A 15,181-nucleotide genomic window follows, 5' to 3' on the forward strand; every position below is an offset into this window, starting at 1 on the left:
CTACATGGGAGATACCGATCAGGACAGACCTACTCTAACAGGCGCAGGGCATGATAATTCACACTCGCCCAGAGTTGTGGAAGCTGTGGGTGTGGCGCTGCAGGGACACAACTCATAGCATCCGGTCTCTCAACCGAGGTTGTTGAGACCATCCTCCAATCAAGAGCTCCCTCAATGATGAAACTGTACGCCCTAAGGTGGAAACTCTTCACCTTTTGGTGCAGAGACCGTCAGCTTGACCCAGGTAACTGCCCAGTTGGTACAGTTCTGGAGTTTCTACAAGCCAGGTTCTCTGCAGGGTTGACCCATTCCATGCTGAAGGTGTACCTGGCGGCCATTGCGGCCTACCATGTCCCGCTCAATGGTCAGTCTTTGGGAAGACACCCCCTAGTTTCACATTTCCTCTGCAGTACACTGACGCTGAGACCTCCAGTATGGCCCGTATTCCCCCGTGAGGCTTGGTTGTGGTGTTAGAGGCTCTTTGTAAAGCTCCATTCTAGCCAATACAATATATTTCAGACAGACATCTGACCCTCAAAACTACCTTTCTGTCGGCTATTACCTCTGTGAGGAGAGTTGGAGATCTTCAGGCCCTCTCAGTGGCCCCTGCTTATCTTGACTTTGCGCCCGACATGGCCAAAGCGTTCATATACCCTCGAGCGGGATATGTTCCTAAGGTTTCCTCTGTCATACCACAACCTGTAGTGCTGCAGGCCTTCTGCCCTCCTCCCTGGAGCCTGGCTAAGTGAAGCTAAAGTGTATGTGTCCGGTTCGAGCACTGGACGCATACGTCCACAGAGCTGCTCTGTGGAGAAAATCGGACCAATTGCTAGTATGCTACGGTCCCCCTAAAAGGGGTTTTCCTACATCTAAGCAGACTTTTAGTCATTGGATAGTTGAGACTATCAACACCACCTATGAGTTTCCTCTGGTCTTCCCCTGCTGTCGGGAGCCAAGGCTCACTCTACTCCGGGTATGGCGCTCCCCAAGGCCTTTCTAGTAGGTGTGTTCATGTTGGACATCTGCAATGCTGCGGGGTGGTCCACGCCTTCCACATTTGCAAAATTCTATGGCCTAGATATGCCAGTTAGAATGGCTTGTGTGGGATAGCCGTTAGCCATTAGCCATATGCCAGTCAGTCCAGGTCCAGTTATCTTGTCCTAAGTGGTGCTCTTCGGATACACACTAGGCAGGGATTTGGTAGTCTGGCAGCGTGGGCACATCGTTCCTCATAGCGTTTCAACACAGCTAGAGCTCCTGAAGAGGAACGTCTCTAGGTTACGCATGTAACCATAGTTCCTTGAGGGAATGAGATGCTGCGTCTCTGACGCAGTGCTTGCTGATACTCGAAGCTGATGCCAGCTGCATGTCTCTTGCCTTCATAGCTTCCTGGTCGCTTACGTCAACCCCGCCCGTGACGTCACGCTCTTCTATAAGACAGATTACACATGATATTCAGAGTCGCTCACGCTAAATCACGTTCCCCGTAGCGTTTCAACGCAGCGTCTCATTCCCTCGAGGAACTATGGTTACATGTGGTTACAACTTTAATCACAGGCTCATCATTCACTAGAACACCACACACATTTGGAGACGGAGGACTGGTGGATGTGTGGTGGACGTGTGTTGTTTGTTCTGATGGCAAATGTGTTCTTGGGGGAGGATTTGGCTGATCAGAGACTTTACTTTCATGGGTTTGCCCAATTTGTTTGGTAAAAGTTTCTTTAAAGTAATCTTCTAAATAAATGAAGCTGATAAAGGAATACACAAATAGAAAGCAAGAAAAATAAAACATTTTCAAAGCACAAATTTTCTTCTTAAAAGGCTTTGTTTTTGGTCCACTTTCTTGATCCCATTTCCCTAGAGAAAAGAAAGAAGAAAAATGTTAAGGTTGTCTCTACTGAAGTTGTTTGCTAAAGCAACACAACTGCTGAACACTTTATCTCAATTTCATTTCATTAAAACCACTCACATGTGTAACAGTTTGTGTTGGAATTAACTGTTGCAGTAACTGAAACTGAGCAGTGCATTTAAGTTCCCAGCATGCTTTGCAGAAGATTGAATTGAGAGAATATATGTTAAAGGGGCCATATGGGGCAAAGACTAAAGTCTCAAATTCAAAGATATAAATTTTTTATAAAAGTTAAGATTTGTCCACGCCCCCTTAAAATACAATTGAAAATAAATTGTTTAAATACCTAGTTTTTGTGTGTCTTTTGTGTTTATTTTATTATTAAAGTTTTATTATTTCCCACCTCCTCCTTACCAAAGAAGATACTACTGTTATTTGCCCTTAGTGTAAATAGCATATGGTGCTGGTTTTCAACCTGTGGGCCTAGTGGGTCGCGATGGTACTGCAGGTGGGCCGCCAATAACTATTAAAATAAATAATAAAATTGTTCATATATGTAAAAATGTCTGAGTCACAACATAATAAAATCATTTCATATAATTAGATAACAAAAAATAAATCATAAACTATAAACTGTAACTATGCTTCCACTATTCGAGCTCTCTTATTGGTTTAAGAATAAACTGTCAATTTATCTTAGATATTTTTGCTGCATATGCTACAGAACAACAGCAGTTGTGCCAAGCAGTGCCAGCAGCCTGAGTTATTTTCTGTTCATTGCCAGATCATTCAATAAAGACAATATAGCTTCTGAGTACTAAGTTATTAACCCAACAATAGTGGGGTCATTTAATTTTGCTGCAGTGGGCCACGCAAACATATGTATTTGGTTGTGTGGACCGTGAGTTGAAAAAGGTTGGGAACCATTGTGCTAAGAAATGTGAAATTTTTGCTTACTGTAAATAGCATCTAAAAATAACATCTACACTTATTGTAAATAGCCATTGCAAATATTAAAATAAAGCTTCTAACCTTATATTTGTACTATATATATGGTTATAAATATGACGAACATACTGTATCTTGAAGATTATATTGTATTGAATCTTGTATTATAAAGACGTTGTTAATAATAATAATAATAATAAATATAGCTGCAAGCAGCAATTACGGGGCCAAGCACTCCAGCGGAAAGTTGAGGAGCTAAGCATGGCATGTAGCATCACACGAAGTGCAACAATGAGCAATTAAAGCATTTTTAGGATGATTGTAATTGAAATGGCTAAAAAGACAAATACAATATCTACAAGCATGATTACTTGGCTTATCAAGTTTGACCAATAGGTGGCGCTGTTATCAAATCAATTTGTTGTACTCTGTGTGACTTGTCAACACACACAACGTTTTGTGTCAATATGCCAAAGCATTGCAGAGATAAAGCCTCAAGTGTCATTTTGGCATTGTGCCTCAAATTTGTCGCTGTGGTATGCAAAAACGGTTTTGTCTATTGACACAAAATCCATAACATTTTGTCAGTAAAGTCTGTAGATCATTTGATTCAAATTTGGTGAAAATCGGACCTACGGTTGATGAGGAGTTCGAAAATTCAAAAACAAGATAAATCAAAATGGCGAACTGGAAGTTCTGCTTAATCTGGCATATTTGGTATCTATGTTGTCGGCATAACCCAGGAAATATTTTGAGACCAGTTTCATTGAAATAAGCTAATGCATTAAAAAGTTATTAGCATTTTTATAAGTGTAATTATTCATGATTAATGAATGGTTTATCACTCTTGACCAATAGGTGGCACTGTTACCACATTTATGTGGCATGGTCAGTGTGATGTGACGATGACACATACAACGTTTGGTGCAAATATGTCAAAGCTTTTCAGAGATGCAGCCTCAAATGCCTTTTGGCACCCTTGCAGCAAATTCGTTGATGCGCTAAATAAAAACCGTTTCGTATATCGACACGAAATCCAGAAGATGATCCACGTCAAATTTGGTGAAAATCGGACTAATGGTCTAGGAGGAGTTCGAAAAAGTAGGTTTTCAACATTAATCAAAATGGCGGACAGAAAGTATGGCCAATTTTCACATATTTGGTATCGATGCTCTTGGCATGACCCACAGAATACAGCGAGATCATTTTCATTTCAATAGTCTAATTTATTCAAAAGTTATTAGCATTTTTGTGATATTTCATCATAACTCTTGACCACAAGGTGGCGCTGCCACCAAACATTTTGAGCACCTTCAGGGCATGGGGCTGAATATTTTTGTAATTATTTTCGTAACGATATGATGCTGTGTTCAAGAAATAGAGCATTTTAAAACATAATTCAAAATGGCTGACGCCTAAAATGGCCAATACAGGAAAATAGTGTATCAGTCATCTCGACATCACTCACTGAATCTAAAGAGACCAGTTGTGTGATTTTTGGCCAAACCGTTCAGAAGTTATAAGCCAAAATATGCATTTTTCATATCTCCTGACCACTAGGTGGCGCTGCGTCGAAACACTGCAGGTAGTCTCAGGTTATGGTCTTTATAACACAAAAGTTTGGTCTCAATATGCCGAACCGTTGCCGAGATTGAGCCTCACTTGCATTTTTGCTTGCTTTTCGTCAAATTTGTTCACATTCGAGAACGGTTGGACGAATCAACTTGAATTCCATAACTTTTTGCCAGCATAGTCTGAAGATCATCTGAGCCAATTTTCGTGAAGATCGGACATTGGCCCCTAATAATAATAATAATAACAATAATAAATATAAAAAAAAAACACTATAATGATATATAGAAATTCACAATATAAAAAGTATAAAAAGTATATATGTTAGGGGTGTAAAGATACACGTATTCGTATTGAACCGTTCGGTTCGTTGGACTAATTAATTATATTTGGAAAATAAATAAAAAAATTTGAAATATAATGATATGCATTCAACAAGGTAGCCCAATAACCCAAACGACGTAACAGGCAACGCTCCTGACACCCCCGAAGAAGAAAAAACTCAGTACGCGCTGAAGGCCAACGCGTTTAACAGAGCAGAAATAGAAGATCCTCCAGTAACCAACAGGTCTGGTGTTTGGGTGCATTTTACCAATCGATCAGGGCATCCAAACTAGCATGGAAATCAAAATGGACTAGTACTGTAACGTTACTGTGACGGAATTTCCTGAGCAGTACGATACAATTAACAGGCCTGCACGTTATTAGATAGAAGAACTGTTTTAAATAGAATGTATGCACGTGCAGTTTTGAAAACTCCACCTACTTTGCTCTTGGCATAGTGCAGCGCAAATCGCGTTGTATCTGAAGGGCAACGCTGAGCCCAGGGTCCAGCGCCGCGCATACCACGTCCTGTGTGAAAGACCCTTTAGCCATTTTGCAACGAGCCTTCATCGCGTACTTGATTGAGCGAGCGCCTATAGTGGAAAACGCAGGTTTTAAGAACATGCTTAATGTAATTGAGCCCTGTTACAATATTACTTCACGAGCCCATTTCAGCCAGACCATAATTCCTGCTTTGTTCCAAAAAATATAAGCCCTATAGAGAACCAACTGAATAAAAACACACTCAATATAAAGAATTATAGAGTTCCATATAAAAAGTTACATCTTTGTATTTGTTCATAACTACTACAACAATATAACATTTTCATTTTTTTTTTATAAGGAGCTGTTTTTGTTTTATACAGTATGCTGCTTTATATATCATTGCTCTTTTTTGTTGTTTTTGATTGCTTCCTCTGTCTTCATCTGTAAGTCGCTTTGGATAAAAGCGTCTGCTAAATTAATAAATGTAAATGTAAATGTAAAACACCATAGAAGATGGGTAAAGAATAGCTCCATCATTGTTCAATGTAAAAAAAAAAAACACACAAAAAAACATACGTTCTTAGTTTTAATAAATAATTATTTTTTTTTAAATCAAGGAAATGTATCTGCCAATTTTTTCTTTTTGCTGTATCTAAAACGTACCGAACCGTACCGAACCGAACCGAGACACCAGTGAATCGTATCGAACCGAACCGTGAATTTTGTGAACCGTTACACCCCTAATATATATATATATATATATATATATATATATATATATATATATATATATATATATATATATATATATATATATATAAGCAATTTATGCTATGTTAGATGTGTTTTGACTACTTTTTGTATGCTGTATAACTATTAACTATCTCTAGATAACTCGCTGATTAATTTTGCCTGGGGCGCCCCCTTAATGTAGGTTTGCCTCTGCCTTTGACATTCACTGGTCCACTTTAGCTTAATTTTGGTAAAATATCAATTATATTATGACACATGTAATTGTCTGTCCATATATAAAGCCACAATATCAACACAGTTTAATGATTACAGTGTATTCATTATAAAAATATTACAGTGTTCTTTTCCATTTCTTGAAAAAGTTTTTTTTTTGTTTATTTATTTATTTTTTCGGCCAGTCCAGTCCCTATTTATTCGATTAGTTCAGCCACTGCCGCCAAGGTTTTTTTTTTTTTTTTTTTTCTTGTTTATTGATTTGTTTAATCATGTAAACTATGGCCGTTGGATATTAATAGCAGGTTAGAAGGGAAACGTCAGGCAAAAGACAATAAATAAAACTTAGCAGTACCTTTCGAAAACATTACAGTGTGCGACAGAACTGACGAGCGTTCATCTAAAGCAATGCTCCGAATCCGTGAAGCTCTTCAGGTATGACTAGCTTTTCACCAAAATATCCGGCACAAGTTCAAAACAGTTTCTTATCCCATCTTCCTTCTGTAGCCAGTGTCTATTTGGTCTTGCAGGTACACAGTGACATGTTGCTCCTATGTGTGTGATATGTGCTGATCTGGGTGCCATGGGTTGGGTTTATCTGATTGTAGGCTATGATGAAAAAAAAAAAAAGTTCCAGTCCAGGACAAATCGGACTATGATCACTGACTTCCCCAAACATTTAGAATTATTAAGTTACCTCTGTTCTTATATTAATATGTCATGGCGCATCACCTCAAAACTGACACTGCGAGGTAAAGCTTGCTCCTCTTGGAAATTATTATTATTATTATTATTATTATTATTATTATTAAAGGTCTTTCAAAACAGGTTTATTTATTATAGGCCTATAATTAAATTAATATTGCAATAAAAAAAGTCTTTATTACAAGCATCATTTTGTTTTTTTACAAAATACATTTATTCTCTAATTTATATATAATATATATATATTATTTTTTTTCTTTTTTTTTTCTTTTTTTTATGAAAAATTGGTTTACTTGTTCTTTCTTTTTCTTTTTTTATCTATTCTTAAAAAGTTTTACAATATTGATTTTACTTTACATTAGGCCAACTCTAAGGTTCTACAAAAACGGATGAACCTTATAATCCAGTTTTAGCCAGTTTGGCTTTCAACAAAATAACTCCCCTGATAAAGACACATCAGATCCAAGTGTCCTTCACAATTCTGTTGTGCAATAACCTTCATGGAGGAGCCTGTCTTTGTAATCAGGCAGGGTTATATGACCCTAGCCCTAGCCAAGAATATAAAAATTTGCAAGAAGACAAGGGTGTTACAATGAATGGCACTGCCCAGATTCGTGTAGAGGCCGCTATGAAGTAAAATGAGGGCAGTTTATGGCTAAATCAGAGATTCTGTAAGGAGGAGACAGAAACCTCAGCGTCAGACTCAAACGTCCAGGGTCTGTGCTATTTCCCTCAAAAAGGTATGAGTGATTTGTACTCATTTTAAACTAGAGTTGCTGGTTTATCTGAATGAGTTGAAAATGACAAAAGCCAAGTGATGAAACCGTGCCACCTGATTAAACCTGGCAGAACACACAACACTTACAACATTATATGTAAACAGTAAAGGCTCTGTTGCGAAACCAACTGAAACCAGATTAAACAGCTCTGATCGGGTCAAGGGTAAACTGTACAAATACAAGCATTTCAGTCCATACTGCCCACTCCTAACAGTCACCAACACTGATGAAATTTGACATTGCTGTATTTATTACTGATGTCACTATTATGGCTGGCTGGCTACTTAAATATAAATGTTTTTAATTGTTGTGCAATAAAACTATGGTAATGAGGGGTATGTTTTTGCCTGATTCATGATCTTACTAATAACACAATTAACTCTGAATTCAAGAATTACAGTAGCATTCCAAATTGTCACACCCCTGAACTCATTAACATGGAGTTAATTGATGTTAACTAAAGTTCGGGAGCAGGACCACGCCTCAAACAATCACCTGACTTCCAAAACCTCCATATATACCAGGCACCTCATACTGCTCTGCTAGTTTCGTTCTCTCGAATGAAAAATCCGTATCTAAAGAGTTTTAGAGCATGTCTGAAGATAACCAGCTACGGCTGAACTCATAAGCATATAACATATCATTTTGAGTGAAAAAATTAAGAGAAAATCCAAAAAAATTCAAAGGTACAAGACTGTGTATATATTTTAATTTCGAGTGAAGGAACGACTCATCCCATAAACCACCACGCCTCACTGAATTCGACTGAAGACACAACCGCGAACGAGCCTTTGAGCGACAAATATGACGACGGCCACGCAAACTTTTTCCTCCAGAGAATTTTATTTTATATAGTTAATAGCAGTTCTTTCAGTATTAATCGTGTAAATAAATATTGTTTTATATAGTTATTGTGTATTGATATTTATATTTACCATAGTGTATTTTGATATTTTATATTTATATTTCATCGTGTATATTGATATTTATATTTATCATTGTGTGCGTGTGTGAAAGCGGTTAATGATAACGTCAGCAACATGGTGCAGTGCTTTGTACCTGACTGCAATCACCGCTCAGTGGTCAACACGTCATTGCCATTACACAAATGTTCAGTAAATGCACAAAAAGGGATGCCTAGGCTAAATATTTTTTTTGACAGTGGCATTATAAAATGCTTGATATGACTCATACCATATGAAGGCTACAGTAGCCTAGCTAAAGTGGACAATAATGCTAACTAACGTTACCAACCTCCCTGCAAAACTCACCAAAACTTTTTAGGTCTTGTTTATGAAGTTATTTTTGATTCAAAACAACTGAACACCTGTGACAGTGCGATTTGTAGTTGTAGAGAAAAGCCACACATGTGTATCAGTAAATTTGAAGCCACAGAGAGAAATGTTTTAAGAGTTGCAAACCTGTAGACTTTTTTTCTCTCTCACAAACACAACACAACAGTTACACCTTCTCAAATTCTTCATTGCAGATGCACAAATCCTATTCTACAAATCACACATTTAGAAACTCGTACGCTCACATTTTTGAAACAATTGCTGCAGTGAATGTGGTGCAAAACGCATTTACACACCCGCATCAAGAAATGTGCAGTCGTGGAGAAATGTTGAACATCCGCAAATCAGTACGTGAATTCATCAAATGAGAGTTGCGCACTTGCAGAATATTTTCTCAGAAATGTCTTGTATATTTTTCTAACACCAACACAAAGTACATAACTACAGCTGCTTGAATCTGCTGCGATGAATCTCAAACACCGTCTTTCGCTTTCAAGTGACAAGTTTCGCACTCTCCCTTTTGCACCGAGATATTTGGTTCAAAAGTGATTTGTGCATCTGTAGAGGTAGTGGGCGGGACTATTTAGAAATTACAGAATTTCAGCCAATCAGAAGAGCTACTGAGCCGGTAGATATACGCCCCAAGCAGTTTTACGCCCCTGTTGTTCCGCATGCGTCCAGTAGGAGGAGGCTGCAGACCTATGACCTACTGTAAACTGTATTATTTATATTTATTCATAAACTGTTTTTATATTTATTTATAAACTGTTTTGTATAGACTGACTGATATATGATGTTGTGAATTTATATTAAGTTATATTTAGATATTAACCATATTCAGGCCATTAGATATACAGCACTGTGTAGTCATATGGATCCTAAATGAAAATATTTGCTGTACAATTCACAATTGCTCGTCATACAGCAACAAAACATGTCCTACATAGCTTTTTAAGAAGAAAAACACAATTTAACCCTTTTCTAAAGTTCCAAGGGTCATTTAAAAGAAAGAGACAACATTGTTGTTCAAAAAAAATTATTTATTAACACCATGACTTGGTTATTTCTTAACAGCATGACTCCTGTAGATGACTCTCCTATGGCTTGCCACTATTCTTTAATTGTTTCTTTAACCTGCTGTCAAAGTGATACCACTCACTGATAAAAATAATAAAAAAGCAAAAGTTGCATAGTGGTATAAACAATGGTTATTTATATATTATGGCAGGATGTCATGTTTCAACATTTTGTCCTTTATAGAATCCTTACAGTAGCTTGCGTCAATGACAGGTCCTCGCAGTAATTTCTCCTCAGCCTCCAAGATGGACACATGTTTCACAACAGCAAGAGCACAGATGATGGACTACCAGAGAAAGATTTATCAGAGCCCAAATAAGCCAAGCATCATTTAGCATTTTTATTTTTTATTTTTTTACAACAAAATCAAAAGTGCCTTTTCTGTATTAAGCACAAAACTATTATTTTATAGCAATGGTCTAACATTATGGATAAACTATTTGACATGAAAAACAATGTGAATATGACACCATGAGTCTATGCTCAGCAACGAGCCAAAGTAGCTCTTCTGATTGGCTGAAATTCTGTAATTTCTAAATAGTCCCGCCCACTACCTCTACAGATGCACAAATCACTTTTGAACCAAATATCTCGGTGCAAAAGGGAGAGCGCGAAACTTGTCACTTGAAAGCGAAAGACGGTGTTTGAGATTCATCGCAGCAGATTCAAGCAGCTGTAGTTATGTACTTTGTGTTTGTGTTAGAAAAATATACAAGACATTTCTGAGAAAATATTCTACAAGTGTGCAACTCTCATTTGATCAATTCACGTACTGATTTGCGGATGTTCAACATTTCTCCACGACTTCACATTTCTTGATGCGGGTGTGTAAATGTGTTTTGCACCACATTCACTGCAGCAATTGTTTCAAAAATGTGAGCGTACGAGTTTCTAAATGTGTGATTTGTAGAATAGGATTTGTGCACCTGCAATGAAGAATTTGAGAAGGTGTAACTGTTGTGTTGTGTTTGTGAGAGAGAAAAAAAGTCTACAGGTTTGCAACTCTTAAAACATTTCTCTCTGTGACTTCAAATTTACTGATACACATGTGTGGCTTTTCTCTACAACTACAAATCGCACTGCCACAGGTGTTCAGTTGTTTTGAATCAAAAATAACTTCATACTTGTTCTTCATGATGGCCCTTACAAAACCCACAAGCTGACCGTCGGACACGCTACACTTAACTATGTTGCATGTTACATGAACCGATCTGAAGTGATTTTCACCCCTTTGAACACTTTTGTTTTCCTCCATGAAAAAAGCCATCATGGCAGCCAAGGAGATCATGATTGCACTGATAAGTCTACCGTGCAAAAACGCAACACAGGTTTTTATTAATTTTTTATTTTTATTAATGATCTTCAGTCTTCACTGACCTTTGCACGGTTTAACCAGATGGTTACACGAGTTCCACCAATCAGATGCATCAAAGTGGGATTGTGGGTAATGAAGTACTTATCCAAGACATCGCGAATAAAAGGCATTTATCTCAAAACAAGGTTAGTGTCCCATGAACCTTTGGCGTTTATATGACCATATACTATCGCTTAGTACAGCCGTAGCTGGTTTTAAGCCTACCATGTGTGGTTACGTTTTTATGGCTTATACCCCAACTGTCAATGCAGAAATTGTATTGAATTTTTACTTCCGGCATCAGCTGTGGGCGGGACTGTGATGCTCTATTATGGGACTCACAGCTGAAAGTGCTCTACCAAACTTATAATTGTAACATTTTCCTACTTCAGTGTGTTACAAACATAATTTAGCTGTCTTTAGAAAGAAGACACTTTGGGCTTTACTTTTTATCAACCAGATTTGATAATGCCTTTAAATATTAAAAGTTATAGACACTTAAGTGCCTTAAAAAAAAAACACTTAAATATTATTTTTATTTGATATGAAAAAAATACATGAAATGATACCTGGAGCAATCTAGAAAAGTAATGGGTTGAAAGCCACACGTCTCATGAGTTTCTGTTTCAAATCTGAATAAGATATCATGAAAAATGAGACTCCTGCTAATATTTTTATGAGACTATGTCTACACCCCCAAATATATATATAAAAAATTACCAGTATTGAAGGCTTCTACAAACTATTTAGTCATTAAACATACCAATGCATAGATTTATTTATTTTTTTCATTATAAAACATTATACAGAAACTTAGACATCATATAAGTGATTTATTTGAGCACAAGAAAAATACAATAAGAATATTGGAGTAAGAAAAATAAGAATAACAAGAAAAAAAAAGATTTAACTTTGTTTGCAAGTTACAGAAAATCCTGAGATTGCTAGAAATGCAGCATTTACAATGATTTACGAATAAGTGCTGATGTGCTGATGGCCACTTTTACAGATGGTAATAACACAAATGTGCCATAAATTAAATAATCCACTCTCTCTATTCATATAGACGTGTTCACTTTGATAGCCGTGATCATACAGTAATAACGAGCTGATTTGGGCTGATTTGCACTCAAACAGATGGTTATCATGCAGCTACATTCACATTCAACATAAAACACACTCTCACAAATATAAAAACTGTTGAAAAATAAAAGAAACAAAGAAAAAGGCAATCGCTATAAGTTCTGCCTCCATCAGCTGACAGGTGCGTCAGAGCACGTCACGAGGGAGAGCCAAAATTCGAATAAACTATCTTTCGCCTACCTTTCATTCATACTTTTTTTCCGGTGGATCGCTTCATCGCTTTTCCAGGCTTCAGGCCTGGACCCCGCCTCGGCCAATTGACCCGTTGGCTCCACCATGGCTCCCAGTTCCCTCCTCTCTGCCATGACCCAGCAGTCCACAAGCTCCACCTGGCTCCCGCGTACCTCCGGCTCTGCCTTGGTCTAGCACTGACCATCCTAAGCCTTGGGACTTCACTCCTGTGGCTTCACCCCTCCCTCTGGCTCCGTCAGGCTCCTTCATTCCCTTGGCTCAACCTCTGTCATCTGTCGCTCTGGCTCCACCGCGGCCTTCCAGATCCACATCTCAGCCTCGGGCTCCTCCACCTGCTCTGCTGCCTTTGCTCCAACCCCTGGAGTTGGTGGCCATTCCTCCTCCACGGCTCCTCCCACCGTCGACTCCACCTTGGGCCATTATGGCTGTGGCCTGGGTCCAGTTGGACTCTTGTTCCAGGTCCCTCTTGTCTCCTCGCTTTCTCCTCGCTCCGTCGTCTCCATCCATGGTCTCTGTCTGCTGGCCCCCTCCCGTGAGTTTGTTCTCCACCTGAACCTCCTCCCAAGTTCCCACCCACGCCTTCCACTGTTGTTGATGCGGTGCAAGGATGCACCTTCCAGGAGTGGTGAGTAATGTCACACCCCTGTACACATTTAGTTATTTTGCCCCTGTTACCTAGTTTCTGTCTCCCGTGTTTGATTTGATTAGTTCCCAGGTGTGTCTAGTTTCTTCCCCATGTGTTCCATGTCCCTGTTAATTTTAAAGGTCCTAGTTTGTTCATGTTTTTTTTTTTCAGGTCTACAATTTACATATGCATGTCTTCATGTTTCCACAGTGGATTTACCCCTGTGTTGGATTAATAAATTCTTATTGTCGCTTATCCTCGGATCTGTGTTCCTTGTGGGCAGCGTAATGTAACGCCATAGTGTTGTTATAGAACAGAGTTCCTCAACAGGCAGCCTGTGGGCCACATCTGGCTCCTTAGAGAATAAAAGTGGGTCCTGCACTAATTTCAAATTGAATTTGGCATGTACTGGACTACGTCACACAATACAAAGTTCCACTAGGGAGAGGGAGATAATAAAAAAAATTGCTAAACCAATATATCTATAGTCGTTTAGTCTTTATTTCCAAATGTGGACACCACACGCAACCTTTGACCAATTTTTTTTTTTTTTTCTCTTTGAACAATTACATTATGGGCTAAAAGTGTGTTGTAATGCAAGTGTTACTGATCATGTACAAAACGAAATGTTACAGAAATTTGATTAATGCCTTACACTACTTCAACAGTAAAAAGTAATGTTACTGTAGAGCATTATTTTTGTTATGCTTTACTCTCAACACTAGGATGCAGTCTTGGATGCGGCACAACCAATGTCCGACTATAAACTGCTGACTCCTTCTATTTATAACATGACACCACAAATGATGTGACCGCAAAGACTTGGTGAGTGTGTAGAAAAGAAGAAACTGAAAACCGATGATTTTAATGTGAATGGACTGAACAGTTTTGTGTGAGTTATATTGTAGTTATGAAATACATGTGTTGGTTCGCATTGAGTTTGCTTAAATGTCTTTTCAAGATCTGAAAATGCTTCTATTATGGCTATTAATGCAAAATAACATTCAAACTCACATTAGACCATTACACTGGGCACATTCATTAACTGAGGTCATTGATGTCATATTTTGTAAGTTGTTCCTGCTGCAACGCAGCAGAAAATAAAGGCACTCATAGTATGATAAATGGACTGCATTTATATAGCGCTTTCAACAGACCCATGGCCATCCAAAGCTCTTTACAAGTTCCCTCACATTCATACACCGACCGTGGTGTCAGCCATGCAAGGCACCATCCAGCTCGTCAGGAGCAGCTGGGGTTAGGAGTCTTGCTCAAGGACATCTTGGTGGAGCCGGGGATTGAACCACCAACCTTCAAGTTTGTAGACTTTTAGTCACATGTCGCACATCGGGTGGTTAGGACAAAAACAACATGGAAAGGATACTTTTTATTGCATCGTGCCAAAAAAAAAAAAAAAAATCTAAGTATAAAAATATTAATACTGTCCAAAATAATTATTGAATTTCCCATTAGGGTAAGTGGAGAGATAAGATCCAGTCTAGAGATGAGCAGGTACAGTTAATCTGTATTGTTGTTTGTTTATTTACTTGTTTATTTTTTTATATTCAACAGACAAAGTTCTTCTGTATCTAAATGCAAATATGCTCATAAATGTTTGATTAAATATGGACTACTGGATTTTATATATATATATATATATATATATATAAATAACAATTCTGTTGTTGAAAATGTTGTGGCAGTAAGAGAGGCTACTATGAAGGGGGCCCTTACAGGCCAGGTGAAAGTCAGTGATTTCCAAATGTAGCTCACTCTTAAATATATTTACATCAAATTATATGCAAATATGTCATGTAAACATGAACTTGAATTCAGTTTAGAGCATACAGAGTCATGTCCTCA

At 38.0% G+C, this 15,181-nt stretch overlaps 1 protein-coding gene across 8 annotated transcripts in view; it reads right to left on the reverse strand.

Annotated features, from left to right (window-relative positions):
• LOC127933795 (uncharacterized) overlaps positions 1-6,769 on the reverse strand; it is a 26,303-nt gene extending 19,534 nt beyond the window's left edge. For 4 of the 8 annotated variants that reach the window (XM_052530781.1, XM_052530778.1, XM_052530779.1 and 1 more), the window contains exons 1-2: positions 6,504-6,723; positions 1-1,860 (exon numbers count right to left, since the gene is read on the reverse strand). The exon at positions 1-1,860 is cut by the window's left edge and continues 1,348 nt beyond it. Coding sequence is in view for 1 of the 8 variants with exons in the window: in XM_052530785.1 (XP_052386745.1) it covers positions 6,504-6,516 (13 nt within the window). In the remaining 7 variants the exon portion in view is untranslated. Of the gene's footprint in view, positions 1,861-6,503 lie in introns of all 8 variants that reach the window. The other 4 variants (XM_052530784.1, XM_052530783.1, XR_008147567.1 and 1 more) reach the window with 3 other exon arrangements.
• Positions 6,770-15,181: the final 8,412 nt, after the last annotated feature.

Source organism: Carassius gibelio, chromosome A18, assembly GCF_023724105.1.
Source record: "Carassius gibelio isolate Cgi1373 ecotype wild population from Czech Republic chromosome A18, carGib1.2-hapl.c, whole genome shotgun sequence".
Lineage (NCBI taxonomy): Eukaryota > Metazoa > Chordata > Actinopteri > Cypriniformes > Cyprinidae > Carassius > Carassius gibelio.